At 43.5% G+C, this 19325-nt stretch overlaps 1 protein-coding gene across 8 annotated transcripts in view; it reads left to right on the forward strand.

Annotated features, from left to right (window-relative positions):
• The window catches only part of LOC133381244 (zinc finger and SCAN domain-containing protein 31-like), a 30899-nt gene extending 13069 nt beyond the window's left edge, over nt 1-17830 (forward strand). For 3 of the 8 annotated variants that reach the window (XM_061620086.1, XM_061620088.1, XM_061620087.1), the window contains exons 2-4: nt 9230-10126; nt 12331-12451; nt 16025-17830. In XM_061620086.1, coding sequence (XP_061476070.1) covers nt 9377-10126; nt 12331-12451; nt 16025-16791 — 1638 coding nt within the window. In that variant the 5' untranslated portion in view covers nt 9230-9376 and the 3' untranslated portion in view covers nt 16792-17830. Of the gene's footprint in view, nt 1-6012; nt 6067-6132; nt 6249-9229; nt 10127-12330; nt 12452-16024 lie in introns of those variants that run through there. The other 5 variants (XM_061620090.1, XM_061620085.1, XM_061620091.1 and 2 more) reach the window with 5 other exon arrangements.
• Nucleotides 17831-19325: the final 1495 nt, after the last annotated feature.

The following is a 19325-nucleotide window of genomic DNA, read 5'->3' on the forward strand; positions in this document are numbered from 1 at the left end:
GTTCTTGGATCAGAGGCCACTTGATTAGATGTGTGATTACACCCACCCACACACACACTTTTGCTTAACATTCAACCTGAATAATAATAATAATAAATTTTATTATATTTATTAGTTGCTTTTCTCCAAAAAACAATCCCCAAGCAACTAAAAATGTAAATGTACTGCCTTCATGACTTATGGCAACGCTATAAATAGGGTTTTCATGAGCATGAGAGGCAGCGACTGGCCCAAGGTCACCCAGTGAGCTTCATGGCTGTGTGGGGATTTGAACCCTGGTCTCCCAGGTTGTGGTCCAACAACCACTACACCACACTGGCTCTCTCCCAAAGTAACTAACAAACATTAAAAACAGATATAAAAAGAAGAATAAAAACATCCCCAAACACTTACAAAATGCACACACACACAAGAAAAAGATCCAACTCATCCCCACCTGACTAAAAACAAATAGAGAATTAAGCTCCAAAGGCCCAGGTAAATAGGAATGCTGTTACTTGGTGCCTAAAAATATGGTGATGGCACCAGGCCTGCCTTTCTAAGGAGAGCATTTCACAAATGGGAGCCACCACTGAGAAGGCCCGTTCTCGTGTTGTCACCCTATGCACCTCCTCTGGATAAGAGTTCCAGAGAATTCAAAAGCTTGCCTGTTGCTTTGTGAAAAAATTGATTGCCTTCAAGTCGATCCCAACTTATGGGAGTTATGGGACTTATAGCGACACTATGAATAGGGTTTTCATGGTAAGCAGCATTCAGAGGTGGTTTACCATTGCCTTCCTCTGAGGCTGAGAGGCAGTGACTGGCCCAAGGGTATATGATGATGATGATGATGATGCATTTGGATTTATTCACTAATGGACCAACACAGCTAGTAGAGGGAAACAATGGTTACATCCAACTAAATGCTGCTTTGAGTAGACCCATTTACATTAGTCATGTTCATTAACTTTGATGGGTCTTCAGTGGGACTATTTATTTTATTTGGGTGGTATTCAGTGCTAGTCCTACTCAGAGTAGGTTTTGCTCTCGAGTAGGACTTAGAACCCTTTATGTATTTCCCAACATTCATATATCATTTGATTGGTTAAAGAGAGAAGGAAAGCAAAAGGAGATAGAAACACATTCAGAACCCTAAATGCAACAATACAGCGACTAGTAAGTAGGGACAAAGATAACTATTACAATAGTTAATTGTATGGAAATAGAAGAGGACAACAAAAAGGAAAGAACAAGAGCCCTATTCCAAAAGATTAGAGAAATGAAAGGGAAATTTAAACCAAGAGTAGGGATGTTGAATACCAACAGGGGAACACACTGACTGACCAAGATGAAATAAAAGGAAGATGGAAGCAATACACTGAAGAACTCTATAAAAGAGATGCAAGGATGACAGATTCATTCAAGGAGGAACCGTATGATGAAGAACCAGAAATTTTAGAATGTGAGGTAAGAGCTGCTCTTAAAATACTTGGAAGAAACAAATCACCAGGAACAGATGGCATACCAACAGAGTTGCTACAAGCTACTGAGACTAAACCTGTCCAAATTTTGACAAAAAGTTATCAAGAAATATGGAAAACTAAACAAAGGCCCACAGACTGGAAGCATTCAATATATATCCCAATTCCAAAGAAGGGGATCCCAGGTAATGCAGTAATTATCGAACTATTGCCTTAACATCCCATGCAAGTAAAGTAATGCTCAAGATTCTACAACAAAGGCTCTTACCATATATAGAGCAAGAAATGCCAGATGTCCAAGCTGGATTCACAAAGGGAAGAGGCACCAGAGATCATATTGCAAACATATGTTGGATAAAATATGGACCAAGGAATTTCAGAAGAAAATCACCCTGTGCTTTATAGATTACAGCAAAGCCTTTGACTGTGTAGATCATGAAAAACTATGGAATGTTTTAAAAGAAATGGGCATGCCACAGCATCTGATTGTCCTGATGCTCAACCTATACTCTGCACAAGAGGCTACTGTAAGGACAGAATATGGAGAAACCAATTGGTTCCCAATAGGAAAGGGTGTGAGACAGGGGTGTATTTTATCACCCTATTTGTTTAATCTGTATGCAGACATATCATATGGAAAGTGGGATTGGACCAAGATGAAGGAGGTGTGAATATTGGAGGGAGAAATATCAATAATGTAAGATATGCAGACGATACCATACTACTAGCAGAAACCAGTAATGATTTGAAACGAATGCTGATGAAAGTTAAAGAAGAAACCACAAAAGCAAGACTACAGCTGAACGTCAAAAGACTAAAGTAATGGCAACAGAAGATTTATGTAACTTTACAGTTGACAATGAGGACACTGAACTTGTCAAGGATTATCAATACCTTGGCACAATCATTAACCAAAATGGAGACAATAGTCAAGAAATCAGAAGAAGGCTAGGACTGGGGAGGGCAGCTGTGAGAGAACTAGAAAAGGTCCTCAAATGCAAAGATGTATCACTGAACACCAATGTCAGGATCATTCAGACCATGGTATTCTCGATCTCTATGTATGGATGTGAAAGTTGGACGGTGAAAAAAGCAGATTTGAAATGTGGTGTTGGAGGAGAGCTTTGCGCATACCATGGATTGCAAAAAAGAGAAATAATAGGGTGTTAGAACAAATTAAACCAGAACTGTCACTAGAAGCTAAAATGATGAAACTGAGGTTATCATACTTTGGTCACCTAATGAGAAGATATGATTCACTAGAAAAGACCATAATGCTGGGAAAAACAGGAGTAGAAAAAGAGGAAGGCTAAACAAGAGATGGATTGATTCCATAAAGGAAGCCACAGACCTGAACTTACGAGATCTGAACAGGGTGGTTCAAGACAGATGCTCTTGGAGGTCACTGATTCATAGGGTCGCCATAAGTCATAATCGACTTGAAGGCACGCAACAACAACAACAAAACCTTTAAGGAGCTTACCAAAAAAATGATTAAAGACCGTTAAAAGCAGGTATTTAAAAACAATCAAAAGATAATTAAAAACAGTAAGCTAAAGAGATTAAAACATGCAACAGCATTCTACATGCCTGACTAGGCTTGCCTAAACAAAAATGTTTTTACCAAATAGAGTACAGTGAAGGTGGCTGCCAGGGAGTTCCAAAGTGTAGCTGCTGCAACATTAAAAGAACAATCTTTTACAATGAGTATTATGTGACACATATAACAGGGCCAGTTTCGCAGACTGAAGTGGTAAGTGGGCATATATGGGTTAAGGCAATCCCACAAGTAAATTTGTCCCAAGCTGTTAAATAATTTATATACTAACACCTTGAACTTGGCCCAGTAACAAATCGGCAGCCAGTGCAGATCTCTGGGCGGAAGTGTAATATGGTGGCAGGGTCTTACTCCCATCAGCAACTGTGCTGCAGCATTCTGACTAACTGCAGTTTCTGGATCAAGGGCAAAGGAAGCCCCGCGTAGAGTGCATTGCAAGTCGCCAATGCCTGGACTACTGTGGTCAAGCTCTCCCGGTCCAGGAATGGTCACCGCTGTCGTACCAGTCGCAGCTGGTAAAAGGTGCACCTAGGCACTGAGGCTACCTGGTTACAGGAGGGGAGATTTCGGAGGAATATTAGGAGAAAAAGGTGAGTAAGGCAGGGAAAGGACTGAGAAGTATAAAATGATGCTTGGAATGGAAAAAAAGTGGACACAGAGACATTTTTCTCCCATTCACGTAATTCTGAAACCAGAGCCATCCCACGAAGTTGAATGTTGGAAGATTCAGGACAGACAAAATAAAGTCCTCCTTCACACCACACATAGTGGAATTCCCTCTCACAAAAAGGTCATGATGGCCATTTGATTAGACAAATTCATGGCGGATAAGGCTATGGTAGCTACTAGCCATGATGGCTATGTTCTATCTCCACTGCCGGAGGCAGTACTGATTGGGGATCTTCAGCGGGGACAGGTGCTCTTGCACTCAGGTCCTGCTTGCGGGCTTCCCATTGTGGCATCTGGTTGGCCTAATCCAGCAACCCCCTCCCCATCTTTACATTTTATTAAAGACAAGATACAACCTCAATATTTACCATTACGCAGTGGAGGCCAGTCCATGAGGGCAAATGGGTCACTGCCCCACCAACCTCAGCCTGCCTCCACTTGTTTGCCTTCTTACTTACAACCTGTTCAGGGGGAGGTCCTGCCTGTCAGCTTGCTCCTCCTTAGTCTCAGTATTGCTTTTGTAGAACTCAGTAGGGACAAGGATGGGGGACAAAACTAGAATTAGCTGGCTCTGCCTGTCATTGGCTCAGGCTCCACCTACACTTCGGGCTCCCTCCTTTCTGCCCTTCCTGTTCCAAATGGGCATCAGCCACCACTGACCATGAGCAGAGCTGGCACCAGCCTGCCACGAGCCCTTGGGCACTAGCCTGCAGTGGGCCCCTGCCACTCCCCTTGGGTGATGGCAGGCACGTATGCTAATGCACGAGGTGGCGCAATCGGGCATATGTAAGTGCATGTGTGGCTACACACGTGGAGTGATGTTGTCTGGGAGCAACGTACAACCGTCTGGCCACAGCCTGTGACCCTATGGTGGCAGGGATTGCAAAGCGGGAGCTCCACTCTCCCAGCCCCAGCTGCAGGGGCCCTCGGCCAGTGCCCAATCTGGCCGCCTGCTGGTGCCAGGCCTGACCATGAGCATTCTTTTAATTTGATTTGAAGAGGTGACAATCTTTTGTATGTTTGTGTTTGGTGTTATGAATTGTTCTGGTATTTTTCTATCTTGATCTTTTTATTAGAGAACCAGAATTGTCACTCTCTGGTAAGGGCAAGTCAGCTGAATTGCATTCCACCATCATTAGGTGGGTACTTCTAAAGTGGAATGATAGCTTCCGTTGCATAGGTTCCATGGCTGTGTACACACCATGCAGTTAAAGCACATGGCTTCCCCCAAAGAATCCTGGGAACTGTAGTTTGTTAAGCATTGTGGGAATTGTAGCTCTGTGGGGATAGGCTACAGTTCCCAGGATTATTTGTGGGAAGCCATGTGCTTTAAACATGCTTTAACTGTATGGTGTGTATGCAAATCAGACAAATCTGAGACAGGTCCACCACTCTGCCTCTTGATCTATGCAGCTCCAAGGAAGATTGAACTAACTACAATATAGGATACAATGCCACAATAACCATAAAAGTGCCTGTTAAGGGTAACAGCAATTTCCCAGCATTTAGGAGCTTGAGTGAATCTGAGAAACCCTTAACACAGCATATTAAGACCAAAAAGTTTTTTGTTAATTGGATAGTTCTTATATTTGACGATTATAAGAGAGGGTGGTATTGGGAGACACAGGTACAAATCCCCACTAAGCCATGATGCTCACTTCATGACCTTGGGTCAACCATTATCTTACAGCCTAACCTACCTCTCAGGATTGTTGCAAAGGTAAATTGGGGGAGACATGACAGCTGCCCCAGCCTTCCTTGGGAAAAGGGCAGCATACAAATAATTACCATAATCATATTGACACAGTCATAACATTAATATATCTTTCCCCCCTTATTCTCCATTTTATTTTATTGTATATTACTTTTTCTTAGCAATGACTGTAGGAAGATTAAATTTTGATTGTACTAACTGAATCATTTGTAAATGAAATGTTTAACTAACAAATAAAATAAAATTGAGATTCTTATTCCCCCCAAGCTTTCTTATGTTTTCTATATTTTCAGTTATTTTATTGCATTTCTTTAAAGTAATGTCTGTCTCCTTTCTATGCAGCTGACAATGTCATAGGAGCCTTGCAGAAATAAAGAACTAACCCTCAAAAAATTTAGCTTAGAAAGTTGCATGCATTTTGCATTTTTGTTTTTAGACTACTGTAAGGTTTCCACCTGGTAGGGCATTGTAGACTCTGGACTCAATTGTCTTACACCCCTTCAACCCCTCTTTTAGACAGCGTCGCGTATTATTTCACTTAAAAATGTGGCAAGCCGGGGGGCCCTCTCCGTCATTCTGCTGACCTGTGCACGAAAGTCCAGCCCTGACAGCACCACTGCAAGGTTTGGGAGCGTTGCTCAGAAATCCAGAATACACCTTGGTCGGTAAGGGTTAAATCCATAGCAAAACGTCCGATTCCTAGAGAGACTGAATCAAAAGGGGAAAGGGGAGGGGGATGACAATACTGGAGTCATCTTCCTAAACGGCTTAGCCATTAAAAAAAAAAGACAAGTTTGCAGTTTTGAGAATGGATAGGAATTGATGGTCGCCAAATTAAATGATAAAGGTACATTTGGGGGGCAAGACTGGGTGGAGGGTGTTGGAATGACGTGCTTTGGAGAACAGGAGATGGGAAAAAACCTTGACCTGGGGGGCTTGGGCACTCTCTTCTCCCCTAAATCCTTCATTCTCCCCTAAGGAGCGTACCTTATAGTGTACGTGGGAATTTTATAAAGAGCACGCAAAGCAGACTTGCTTCGGATCCGACGAAAGGTCTGTCCCCGATCCATTTGTTCTCTGGCACCGGAAAACCCGCAAGCAGAGAATACATGGCCCATCTCCCCCTCGTTTGACACTCCCCAGCCTCCGATATTCGGGGATAGACTGCCTCTGTAAAAGGAGGCCCCATGCAGTGAGCTACTGTGTTATGGACATTCCTCTCCCCCCCAGACAATCTTGTAAAACAAACTTTAAAAAAAAATAAAAAGAAGCTGAAAAATCAACTCTGCTGCGATATAAATTTTGTTATGCATAGGAAGCTGCCTTATACCGAGTCAGATCATTTGTCCGTCTAGCTCAGGCAGGGAATCGCTCCTAGCCCTGCCGTTGGGGATTGAACCTGGGACCTTCTGTATACAAAGCAGCTCCTCTGCCGCTGAGCTAGGCCGCTTCCCTGGCTATAGCCCTAGGCCCTCCCCCAGATAAATGACATTTTGCCATCCCTTTACTAATCATCCCTGATGTGGAGGGTTTGGCCCTGCCATGCAGCAGGCTGAAGCAATTTGCTTTAGGTGACCCCAGGAAGGGGGGGTGTAGAATTTTAGTGTTGGCTAGTACACACACAACAAATGCAGGATGGATCCCTGACAGAGGGCTGTCCAGTTTCCAGTTTAATATCCAAAGAAGAAGCCCACCTCCTCCAAGGCAGTCCACACCATGCCGAAGAGCTCTTAGGAGCATAGGAAGCCATGTTACGAAGGACTCGTAAAAAATCCAGCTTTTCCTATGGTAGCTTACATCTGAGAGGGAATGTTTGATCTTGCCGCCCTGTGCTCCTACTGGGGAAAAAGGCAGGATATAAATCTAATAAATAAATAAAATCTTCAGAGGCCCCCATTACAGGACTCAGGCAGAGTACCCTTTCCAACCAAGCTGAATTTCAATACTCCTATTAAACCAGAACTGTCACTAGAAGCTAAAATGATGAAACTGAGGTTATCATACTTTGGACACATCATGAGAAGACATGATTCACTAGAAAAGACAATAATGCTGGAAAAAACAGCAGGGAGTAGAAAAAGAGGAAGGCCAAACAAGAGATGGATTGTTCCATAAAGGAAGCCACAGACCTGAACTTACAAGATCTGAACAGGGTGGTTCATGACAGATGCTCTTGGAGGTCACTGATTCAAGGGTCGCCATAAGTCGTAATCGACTTGAAGGCACATAACAACAACAAACTTCCTACTGTAAATCTTTGCCATTCCTCCCTTCATTGTTTTTTTGAATTTAAAAAAGACAAAAGAGCCTCAGGCTGCTTCTGGAACTGTTCAGCCAAAGATATGATCACCCAAAGATATGTCACTCCCTCCTGTTCACCCCCTCCCCGCAATTACTAAGCAAATAAGTTTCAATAGCCTGGAGGCTCTTGCCAGCAGAGCCCAAAAGATATGTTAATCTCTTTCCTCCTGTAGAATAAGATGCATTTTCAGAAGCTATTCTGCAAATGCTTTAGACAAACTGTTCCTCATCAGGAAGACAGGATTTGCAGTCTTTGTTTTTATGCTAATTTTCAAGCCCAACTTCACTTCAGCAGGAATCTTTTGGATACCCAAGAGTCCACCTTTCTCTGCCTAGGAACGTTCCTGTTGACTCCCCTCCCCTTTTCCTTCTTTTCTCTGGCAAGCCCATCAGCTGACAGACCCCTCACATGTTCTCCCTTCTTCCCCTATCTTCTGTTTTCAGCCCTAATCAGGTCCTCCTTTCCTGGGGAGACCTGCTCTCCTAATTCCCCTGGCCCTGCCCCCAAATTATTCCAGTTGCTTTCTTCCGATTCTTGCCCTAAAACAGCCTTTCCCATCCTTTGGGTCCCCAGATGTTGCTGGAACACATTTCCCATAATTGTTGACCATTGGACATGCTGGCTGGGGCTGATGGGAGTTATAGTCCAGCAACCTCTAGGGACCCAAAGATTGGGAAAGGCTGTGGCCTAAAACCTTGCCCAAAAGAGTAAAAATGGAAATGGAATAGACTGCTTTCAAGTCGATCCTGACTTATGGCAAACCTGTGAATAGGGTTTTCATGGTAAGCGATATTCAGAGGTGGTTTACCATTGCCTCCCTCTGAGGCTGAGAGGCAGTGACTGGCCCAAGGTCCACCAGGGAGCTTCATGGCTGTGTGGGGATTCGAACCCTGGTCTCCCAGGTCCTAGTCCAGCACCTTAACCACTACACCACACTGGCCCCAAAGAGTAAGCCCCATTTATTCTAACTCCTTTCCTTATTTGGCAGCTTCCTCTTCCTAAAACAAGTAATGCCTTCAGCTAAGTCTCCCGTCTTCCCCTCATTCAGCCAGCATCCTCCTGTCCCTCTGTTTCCCTCTTACTACATCCTAGTTTTCCCTACATATTCCCAGGCATGCTTTAAGAATAATTTTTGCATTGATTTTATACTCTTCTAAGCTCAGCCTAGCATCAGTGTGCTGCTACTGATTTTTTTTTTTTTATAAATGTGCTGATCCTCTTTGGAGACCATATTCTAATTTCCTTTCTGATAGAATAAAAATCACTTTTGATATATCTCTACTGTCTGTGTTAGCTCTCGGGGTGCCAAACTCTGGAGTGCATCCAGGTCTCAATGACAAAAGATCCCTAAAGGAAGTGCCCACATTACGTATGAGGACTGCAGACTTGTATGCAAAAACTGCCCACTTCATAACATGATCGGAGATGATGGGAGTTGTAGTCCAGCAACGTCTGGAGGGCCAAGGATCCCCTTTCCCTGCTATACGTTGTCTAACTCCTGTTCTTCTGTATGTCATTTCCTTCAGGTAGAAGAGCTTCCAGTGACTGACTTCAAGAAATCACCCAGTTTCTCTGGAGACTCTTGATTCAGGCTTCTCCTGAGTGTCTCTCCTTCCTCTTGCTGTGAGTTGCGACGCATGATTTGAACGCAGTTCTTCCCCTGTCAGAATATAATGGCTACAGATTATGGAGTACAGTCAGCCTTTGGTCTCCAGTTTCAGGCTGCACTCGAGCAGGAGACACAGATGGGACTTAAAAGGGAGGTGCAGGATCAGCCAGCAGCTGCCCCCCAGCCAGGATCTGAGGAAATGGAAGAAGCCCTTCGGCATCAGCAGACAGCCCCACATGTTAAAGCAGAGCAAGACGGGGGTCTCTGGTCCCACCAGTGGGAAGCTCAGTTGCAGGAGTTTGTGAAGACAATGCAGGCCCCTTGCTCCGGACAGGGAATCCCACTACTGCCAGAAACTGCTGTCTGTATTGATGCTAGGGTAGCTGCAGCAGAGCAATTGACCCAAATTCCACCATGCACTCAGAAACCAAGTCAACAGGCCTGTGACAGGTTGGATTCCAAAGAGCAAGGAGAACGTCACAGGAGAATAAGATGTGAGATGCTGAACAAGGAGGCCACGCTCAACTCGGAGGTTCACTGCCAACGCTTTAGGCAGCTCAGTTATCAAGAGGCTGAGGGGCCCCGAGAGGTTTGCAGCCGGCTACGGGACCTTTGCCATCAGTGGCTGAAGCCGGAGAGGCACACCAAGGAGCAGATCCTGGAGCTGGTGATCCTGGAGCAGTTCCTGACTGTCCTCCCTCAGGAAATGGAAAGCTGGGTGAAGGAACATTGCCCAAAGACCTGCTCCCAAGCGGTGGACCTGGCAGAAAATTTCCTGCTGAGGCAGCAAGCAACCAAGAAACAGGAAGAGAAGGTGAAGAGCAAATGAGAGAGGTTCAGTTGATGAGATGAAGTAGCCTGTCCAGGCCAAAAGCCTTTTCTGGCCTTGGAGCCTTTTGCTGTCTAGGCCAGGAGCCTTTCTGGGAGTAGTTCAGAGCCTTTAGCTCTCTAGGCCAGAAACCATTCTGGTAGTACCTTGCAGGCTTTTGCTGCCTAGGCCAGAAATCTTTCTGGTAGTAGGCCAGGAACCTTTCTGGTAGCAGCCTCTGAGCCTTTTGTTCTCTAAGCCAGGAGCCTTTCTGGCAATTTATTTATTTATTATTTGATTTGTATCCCGCCCTTCCTCCCAGCAGGAGCCCAAGGCGGCCAACAAAATCACTAAAAACACTTTTAAACATCATAAAACAGACTTTAATATATATTAAAACAAAATCTTTTTTAAAAAACTTAAAAAACATCTTTAAAAGAAAAGGTTTAAAATGCCTATTTTTTTTAAAAAAGAAGGCTTAAAAACATATTAAAAAGCAATTCCAGCACAGACGCAGACTGGGATAAGGTCTCAACTTAGAAGTCTTGTTGAAAGAGGAAGGTCTTCAGTAGCCGCCGAAAAGATAACAGAGAAGGCGCCTGTCTAATATTTAAGGGGAGGGAATTCCAAAGGGTAGGTGCTGCTACACTAAAGGTCTGTTCCCTATGTTGTGCAGGATGGACTTTCTGTTAAGATGGTATCTGCAGGAGGCCCTCACCTGCACAGCGCAGTGATCGACTGGGTATATAAGGGATAAGATGGCCTTTCAGGTATCCTGGTCCCAAACTGCATAGGGCTTTGTACACTGAAACTAGAACCTTGAACTTTGCCCAGTAGCTAATAGGTAGCCAGTGCAATTCTTTCAGCAGCGAGGTGACATGTTGGCGATACTCTGCCCCAGTGAGCAGTCTCCACTGCATTTTGCACCAGCTGCAGCTTCTGGACCAACCTCAAGGGCAGCCTCACATAGAGCGCATTACAGTAATCCAGCCTGGAGATTACCAGTGCGTGGACAACAGGAGCCTTTCTGGTAGTAGCATTGGAACCTTACTATCTCTAGGCCAGGAGCCTTTCTGATGGTAGCCTTGGAGTCTTTTCCTCCCCAGGCCAGGAACCTTCTTAGTAGTAGCCTTGGAGCCTTTGGCTCTCTAGTCTAGGAGCCTTTCAGCTGGCAGCCTCGGAGCTGTTAGCTGATATCCTTCACCAACAATCGCAGCTGAAATGAAACTTAACTGTGTGAAACTGCAGTTGTTCATATTCCTATTTGGTTTATTTTGTCCTCTCCCTTCCTCTCCCTTAGCTAACTTTAGATTGTAACCTCCTTGGATTGGGGTTCTGCCTTATTACGATTTTCTGCCTAGCACCATAGACCCTGATGGTTCGCTATAGAGTCGTGCAAGAAAAGTGAAGCTCAACCCAATTCTGCTCTCCTTGTGCAAGAACTTGTGCATGAAATTGCACAACCTCTTGCACAAGCCAGAGGCGTGAGAATTGCTGTAGAACCTGCCTATCTTAGCCAGTCATCAGGGTTAATGTTTGAGACGTACCTCCTCAGATGTGAAGGGGGAGGATGACACCAGAGCGTACAGGAAGTCCTAGATTCAATCCCTGGTGTCTCCAGGTAGGGCTGGAAAAGACTCCCTGCCTGAAACCTCAGAAAGCCCCTGCCAGTCAGTGTAGACATTATTGAGCCAGATGGACCAATGGTTTGACTCTGGATAAGGCAGCTTCCAGTGTTGCAAAGACTGTTCTTGAAATGTTGCTTGATATGTATTGTCAGTGTTTTACTGTTGTTATATTATGAGACGCTTGGGGAAAGTGGGATATAAATTATATATATATATATTTTTAAAAGCTTTATTTTCCTTTAAAAATAATACAATTTGAAACTATATTAAAAAAAAAAGAAAAGAAAAAGGAATATAATGCAAAAAGGACTACCTAGTAAATTAAATTCTAATCCAGTGATTTCTCCCTTTGAGCCAGTTGAAAATTGCTGAAGGTCTTGGTGGACCTTAGTGATTTTTCTGTTTGTTGTAGCAATTGTAATGCGCTGTGCTAGATGCTGTATGATGTTTAGTAGTATTTTTACAAACATGCCACTGACCAGCTGGATGAACCTTGCGCATCACTGGTGATCTGTGCATCACAGTTGGGGAACCCCTGTTCTGATTTAATCTAAATGCAGTGTTCCCCATTTGCTGTTTCAGAAGCTCTTCCATGTGATGACTGTCAATTTCCCTGACCCTGAACAGTCTGTATTGGAAACCACCCAGAGCCAGGCCTATAGGGAGGTCAAGCAGGAGGGTGGAGGTGAGTCCAGCTCCTTAGGTAAGTTTCCTTTGTCACAATCCATTGTCTACTATGAAGAGCCTGGTTGGGCTTTAATTTGGGCATTGCCTCTTCCCCTCAGAGGGGCATTATGGCACATTCAATATACAGTTTTTGGCAAATGCTAAAGACGCACCTCTTTACCCTGGCCTTTGGCTCCTTAGATGTATGTTTTCAGAACCCACCCTATTCTTGTGATTGAAATGTTTTAATTCTTTTTAACATTATATTTTAAATTTTGTAACCTGCCCTGGGACCTATTGGTGGAGAGTGGGCAATAAACATAAATAATAATAATTATTATAGGGTAGTGTCCATAGCAGTTGGCCAGTTAGCTTCATGACAGCTCGCCTGTTATTACTGGTCTCCACACTGAGAAACTCTTAATATGCATCCAGGAACCCACAGCTGGAAATTTTAGCAGCAAATTTGATTCTATTCATTTGAAACTCATTCAAGGCAGAGGTTCCCTTTCCTGTTCCATGTGTTACCAAACCAAACATATTTTATTGCTTAAAGCTAGATAGCCGCCACAAGAGCTAGGATTAAAATACATAAAATACATAAATATATAAAATTTGTAGAAGAGCTGGGTAAAAGGTAATAAAATCTGCCGTCGGCCATAAGAGTAATACATACTTGAAAATCAAAGCTGGGTAAGGACAATATGGTCTACCATCAGGACAGGAGGGTTATTATGTGTATAGAAGGTGAAGGTCTACATAGGAATGAACGTGAGCATAAGGAACCTGCTCCACATAGCCCTATAATTAACAATTACAAGCCTGCATTGGTTGTTTAACAAATGTAGACCTGATCTTCTTGGCTGCAAGGGCAAAATTGGCAACATGTGTTGTGACATGTCTGTCCATGCCAACCAAGAGAGTGGCTATTTGTTCCGGGACAGGTCTATCTAACAATGGGTAAATTAGGGGGAAGATAAATTTAGATCTAGGATCATCATAGAGTGGGCATCTCAGGAGGTAATGAGCTGCATCCTCCAGTTCACCAGATTGGCAGATGCACACTCTAGAGTCAAGGGGAATATTAGCGTAGCGGCCGTCTAACATGGCCGTGGGCATAGTTTGAAAACGGAGGGAGGTAAATGCAATTCTTAACTGTGAGGGAATCAGGAAGGAAAGGTAGGGTTCCACCCCAAACGATGTCTTGTACCAAGGGTACCATAGGGAAAAAGGAGACTTAAGTGCTGAGTGGAGGGTCCATCTTTGGGCGTATAGTAAAATCCTTTCCTTAAGCAGTCGTCTAGCCCTTGGTGAGGGGTAAGAGGGTAGGAGAGCTATGGCAATCCCATAGGCAGACAGTTTGAGTTTGGCTTGGGAGAACCAAGTAGATTGATGGTATGACTGCATTTGCTCCAAAAGGCACTTTTTGGGTAAGCGGGAGTCATCCATCCCGGATAGACGTAGCCAATAGGAAGCCAAGGCGTCGTGGACCATAGCCTTCAAGGGATGCGAGCCAGTCTCTAACCTCAGCATGGAGGCAGGAGTACCGCAAGGGGTTGCCAAGATAAACCTGAGGAAGCCATTCTGGACTACTTCTAGCTGCGAAAAGTTGCTGTAGCCCCAAATTTCAGCCCCATAAAGGAGCTGTGGAATGATTTTCCTGCGAAAGATTTCCAACGCGGGGGGGATCAGTTTGCCACCCCTGCTAGAAAAGAAGCGGCATAACTGATGTACAGAGCAAGAGGCCTTCAATTTAGCAGAATCACAGTGAAGTTTCCAGGACAGGTTGGAGGTAAAGTGTACACCTAGATAGCAATAACTCCATTGTTGTTGAACTATTGCATTATTAAGTCTCCAAACATGGTTGGTCCTTTCCCCCCAAAATACAACTACTTTCGTCTTAACATGGTTAACACGGAGGTGCTCCCTAGTACAAAAAAGGCCTAATTTATATAGCAACCTCCTCATGCCGATTTGGGTTGTTGAAATAAGGGCCAGATTGTCGGCATACAGTAGGACAGAGGGTTTGGTGGCAATTATAGTCAGGGGGAGTTCCATGTGTTAAATTGCCATAGCAAAGCCAGGCTAATTGCATGTTCACCAATTACAGCTGTTGTGAATGGTCACTCTGCTTATCTTGTACAGATTTGGGCTGATTGTAGAAATTTCACAGATTGTACCTGTTGTGTTTTATGAGTTTTTGGCCACACTGTATACAAATTAGTAAGTTCGCTTACAGACTCTTAGAAAAAAAGCCCAATTCCTATAGATAGATTATATATATATATACATATATATATATATAATTTGGATTAAAATGTGGTACATAAGTAAACTATGCAAATAATAAATACAAAGAATTTATGTGCATTGGGCTGATGGATTTATTGCAGGGAAGGTCTATTGTCATAGCAAGAAATTAACTTGGATTGCTGTGTTGTGCGGTCCATGGGTTGCCTTTGAAAATGGCCCAGAAACTTCAGCTAATCCAGAATGAGGCTGAAAGATTATTAATAGGAACTAAACAATTTGAACATATCATGCCAGTGCTTTGCCATCTTCGCAGGCTTCCAGTCCAATTTTTATGCTCCTTTTTATTATTTCATGGATTGTTGATTGGCTGTTATTATATTTTAATGTTTGTTTTTGTCAGGCACAAAGAGGATCAGTGGCACAGTTAGGTAATTTTAGACTCTGGACTAAACAGTCTTACAAGGAGGTCTTAAAGTGGTACTGTGTGTTACTTCACTTACTTTCAAAGTGCGGCAACAAGCCAGGCCTGCTACACTTGAGGCCCTTCCATAGCCTGGGAAGTTCATTTTAAAAAAGAAGCTAGTTCTAGTTCAACATGTCCAGAAAGGAATTCATTCCAGTTCACATTTGTCCCTTTACAAAATGATCTAGGTAAGTTCACATTCAATTCACAGCTCAGTTCAAGTTCATCCAAATTATTTATTTATTTATTATTTATTTAGTTTCATTTATAAACCGCCCATAACCAATGGCTCCCTGGGCGGTGTACAACATACAAAAGTACAATATAAAATACAAGTGCGCTAAACAATATCAAAACAACTAAAGCAATTAACACATCAAAATACTTAAAAATGATCTTTGGCAACTTTCCCCCAGCATTCAGAATGTTACAAGCTGCTGTGCTGAAGCAAAAAATGGACTTAAGAAGACTAAGATAACATTGAACAAATACACATTAGAATGTGAATGGGTTAAATTTATTTTTCGTAACAACAATTATCTTTAAGCTTCAAGGCCCAAAGCGACTAAAACATTTAAAACGTAAGGAAAGAATTGAAGCTGAACTAGAAATCATTTAAAGTTCTACCTCAAAATAAACTTAATTAAATTTTATTTCACTTGGCAAGTATGGGAGCTACTTTCAGGTGCAGTTCAGAGATTTTTGAACTAATTCAATGAACTTAATTAAACCAAACTAGTTCATTCCAAGTGCTGGGCCCTTCTGCTTATTATACACAAAGGCCTGCCCTGATGGTGTCCCAACAAAGAACACTGTTTCTGGGGGGCGCCCAAATACTGTAAACAAAACAAATTAATCCATTGTGGTGCCCTTACTAGATTCTCTCTATTTCAGCAGGTGATGAGACAGTGAACAGGGTACATTTGGAGAAAACCAAGCCTCGAAAGCTGAAGGAAAACTTAGGAGATCAGCATGGATCGAACAAACAAAAAGAAAAACCAACAGAAAGGCAAAAAGAAAAGTCTGTTCTTCATCAGGCAGATGATATTGGAGGTCAACCGAGAATCCACACAGGAGACAGAAATGACACATCCATGGTGTGCCGGGAAAGCTTCAGAGATACACCAGACTGTAATAGATTTGTAGGAAATGACCCTTACAGATGCTCGGACTGTGGGAAAGGCTTCCGCCTAAAATCAAGCCTCAGAAGACATCGGAGAAGCCACACAGGTGAGACACCATACACTTGCTTAGACTGTGGGAGAAAGTTCAGTTGGAGAAGCAGCCTCACTACGCATCAGCGAACTCACGTGAGCGAGAAGCAGCACAAATGCATGAAGTGTGGGAAAACCTTCCGCTGGAGCCAGAACCTGACGAGGCACCAGAGGATCCACACGGGAGAGAAGCCATACAGATGCTCAGACTGCGGGAGGAGCTTCAACCGGAACCAGAACCTGATCACTCACCAGAGGATCCACACGGGAGAGAGGCCGTACAAATGCTCGGACTGCGGGAGGAGCTTCAACCGGAGCCAGAGTCTGATCACACACCAGAGGCTCCACGTGGGAGAGAAACCATATAAGTGCTCTGAATGCCAGGAGAGCTTTTGGAAAAAATCCAGCCTCCTCAGACATGGGCAGATTCACACAGTACGGAAGTGATATCCGTGTGCTTACAGCAGGGGAAAGATTTGTCTGAAATCCGTACCTTGTTTAGATGGGCACAAGTACACAGTGGGAAATGAGCACTGATTGTATCAGACAGCGGTTGCCAATGTACCTGTGGGAGCCAGTACACCCATTAGTCCCTTCTATGGCACCTGCAAAAGGTCTCAGTCACTATCCCCTCAAAAATCCACTGTGCACGAGAGACTGTTTCCTCTTCCTGCTCATTTCCTGTTTGCACTGGCTTAGCCTCTCTGACATTGAGCATGCCCCTTTAAACATGCCAACATTTCATTGGATGCCCTCCCTTCCTTTTAGAACAGAGGAGAGGTGCAAAGAGTTTGTCTCTGAGCAAGTGCAGCAGTGGCTAATGGAGTTGACTTTTTCCTATTTCTGGAGCAGCTGATGGGAGATCACAGCCACATAATTTTGTGGGCTTCTTTCTTTTTTCCTTTTTTTTTTTTTTTTACTCTTAGCTATGGCATTTGTGTTATACCACACCTCTGCATGCGCCATTTTCTGGCTGGCCCCCATAGCCCTTTCTCAAAATTCCAGATATGCCCACTGCCCCAAAAAGGTTGGCAATCACTGAAAGGGCTCTGTATAAATTTATCCATCTGTTTATGGATTGACCCAAATAAAGCAGCACCCACAGATGGAGAGCTTGCATAGCAGAGTGGCCACGAGTGTGAATTGTGAGATGGGAAAGCCCTCATTAAGATGTCACCTCATCTGTGAACTTAGCAGGTGCCCATAATGGAGCGGGTCCTCACAACTCCCTTTGTATGGAATATGGGAATAATAAAACTGTTATACATTACTTTACAGTTACCATAATAAAGCTGATAACACCTGGAAAAAATGGCCCATATCCCCTAAGGGAACATTCCTTCCAACTGCCAGAAGGGAGACTATCCAAGTTTGCCATAGTATTCCCGATCTCTATGTATGGATGTGAAAGTTGGACAGTGAAAAAAGCAGATAAGAGAAAAATCAACTGATTTTAAATGTGGTGTTGGAGGAGAGCTTTGCGGATACCATGGACTGCGAAAAAGACCAATAATTGGGTGTTAGATCAAATTAAACCAGAACTATCACTAGAAGCTAAAATGATGAAACTGAGATTATCATAGTTTGGACACGTAATGAGAAGACATGATTCACTAGAAAACACCATAATGCTGGGGAAAACAGAAGGGAGTAGAAAAAGAGGAAGGCCAAACAAGGGATGGATTGATTCCATAAAGGAAGCCACAGACCTGAACTTACAAGATCTGAACAGGGTTGTTTGTAACAGATGCTCTCGGAGGTCACTGATTCAAGGTCGCCATAAGTCATAATCAGCTTGAAGGCACATAAGAACAACAACTAAGCAAACCACCTAGAGATAATCTCCAGCTTTGTTAATAGAAACATTGCCTAGATTCCTGTTTTTTCCACCTACCAAGGAACCTGGGCATTTTGCCTAAAGATGGAGACAGATCTGGGTAACAGAGGGACCCAAGTCTAGAGACCTGCTGCCTGTCAGTGTAAGACAATACTGAGCAAGATAGCACAGTGGTCTGATTCTGTACAAGGAACATTCCTGTGTTCCTATGCTTACATTTTCAAATATGGGGAAATTGACTCTTTCTTCTTCCCAGCAGCCCAGAGTACAACCTGAAATCTGTAAAAGCATCTAACAGAGCCTTAGTTAAAATGCCTGTTACCTCCTCCCACATTCCTTCTTAAAGACAGATACAGACTCCATCCATAGCTCCAATATCAGCCACCACCACCCTTTTCCTCATCCTCCCATTTTATTTATTATCTAACCTAGTGAAGAGTTCTAGAGAACTTTGAAAGCTTGCACACTTGTTTCCTGACATTTGGTAATAGAGGTATTGCTGTAATGTGAGCCTTGTAAAATGTATGGCAAGTCCTTCAAAGCGTGCTACATAAATATTAAGTATTGTTAAGTACTCCTCATTCCCTCACACCTACAGCGTCTGTTATAAACCACCCTGTTCAGATCTTGGAAGTTCAGGTCTGTGGCTTCCTTTATGAAATCAATCCATCTCTTGTTTGGCCTTCCTCCTTTACTACTCCCTGCTGTTTTTCCCAGCATTATTGTCTTTCCTAGTGAATCCTGACTTCTTACGATGTGTCCAAAGTATGATAACCTCAGTTTCATCATTTTAGTTTCTAGTGATGGTTCTGGTTTAATTTGTTCTAACACCCAATTATTTGTCTTTTTCGCAGTCCATGGTATGCGCGAAGGTCTCTAACACCACATTTCAAATGAGTTTATTTTTGGGGGGTGCTTCAGTTTTAGCTAGCTAAAATCTTTCTCTGTCCAGATTAAGTTGGAGTAGGCTAGTTTCTACTGTCATCTCTCTCTGTCCTCCATCCAGACAACCAAGAGGCATTAACGGAATTCAAGGACATATTCCTACCGGGCAAAAACGCTCAGGTGCAAAGCAAGGCCAGTGAGGGGTGTGGCCTGGGGAGAGTTCCGAGAGCCAGACAGAGAGGCATAGATGTCAAGTCAT

Source organism: Rhineura floridana, chromosome 3 (genome assembly GCF_030035675.1).
Source record: "Rhineura floridana isolate rRhiFlo1 chromosome 3, rRhiFlo1.hap2, whole genome shotgun sequence".
Taxonomy (NCBI): Eukaryota; Metazoa; Chordata; class Lepidosauria; order Squamata; family Rhineuridae; genus Rhineura; species Rhineura floridana.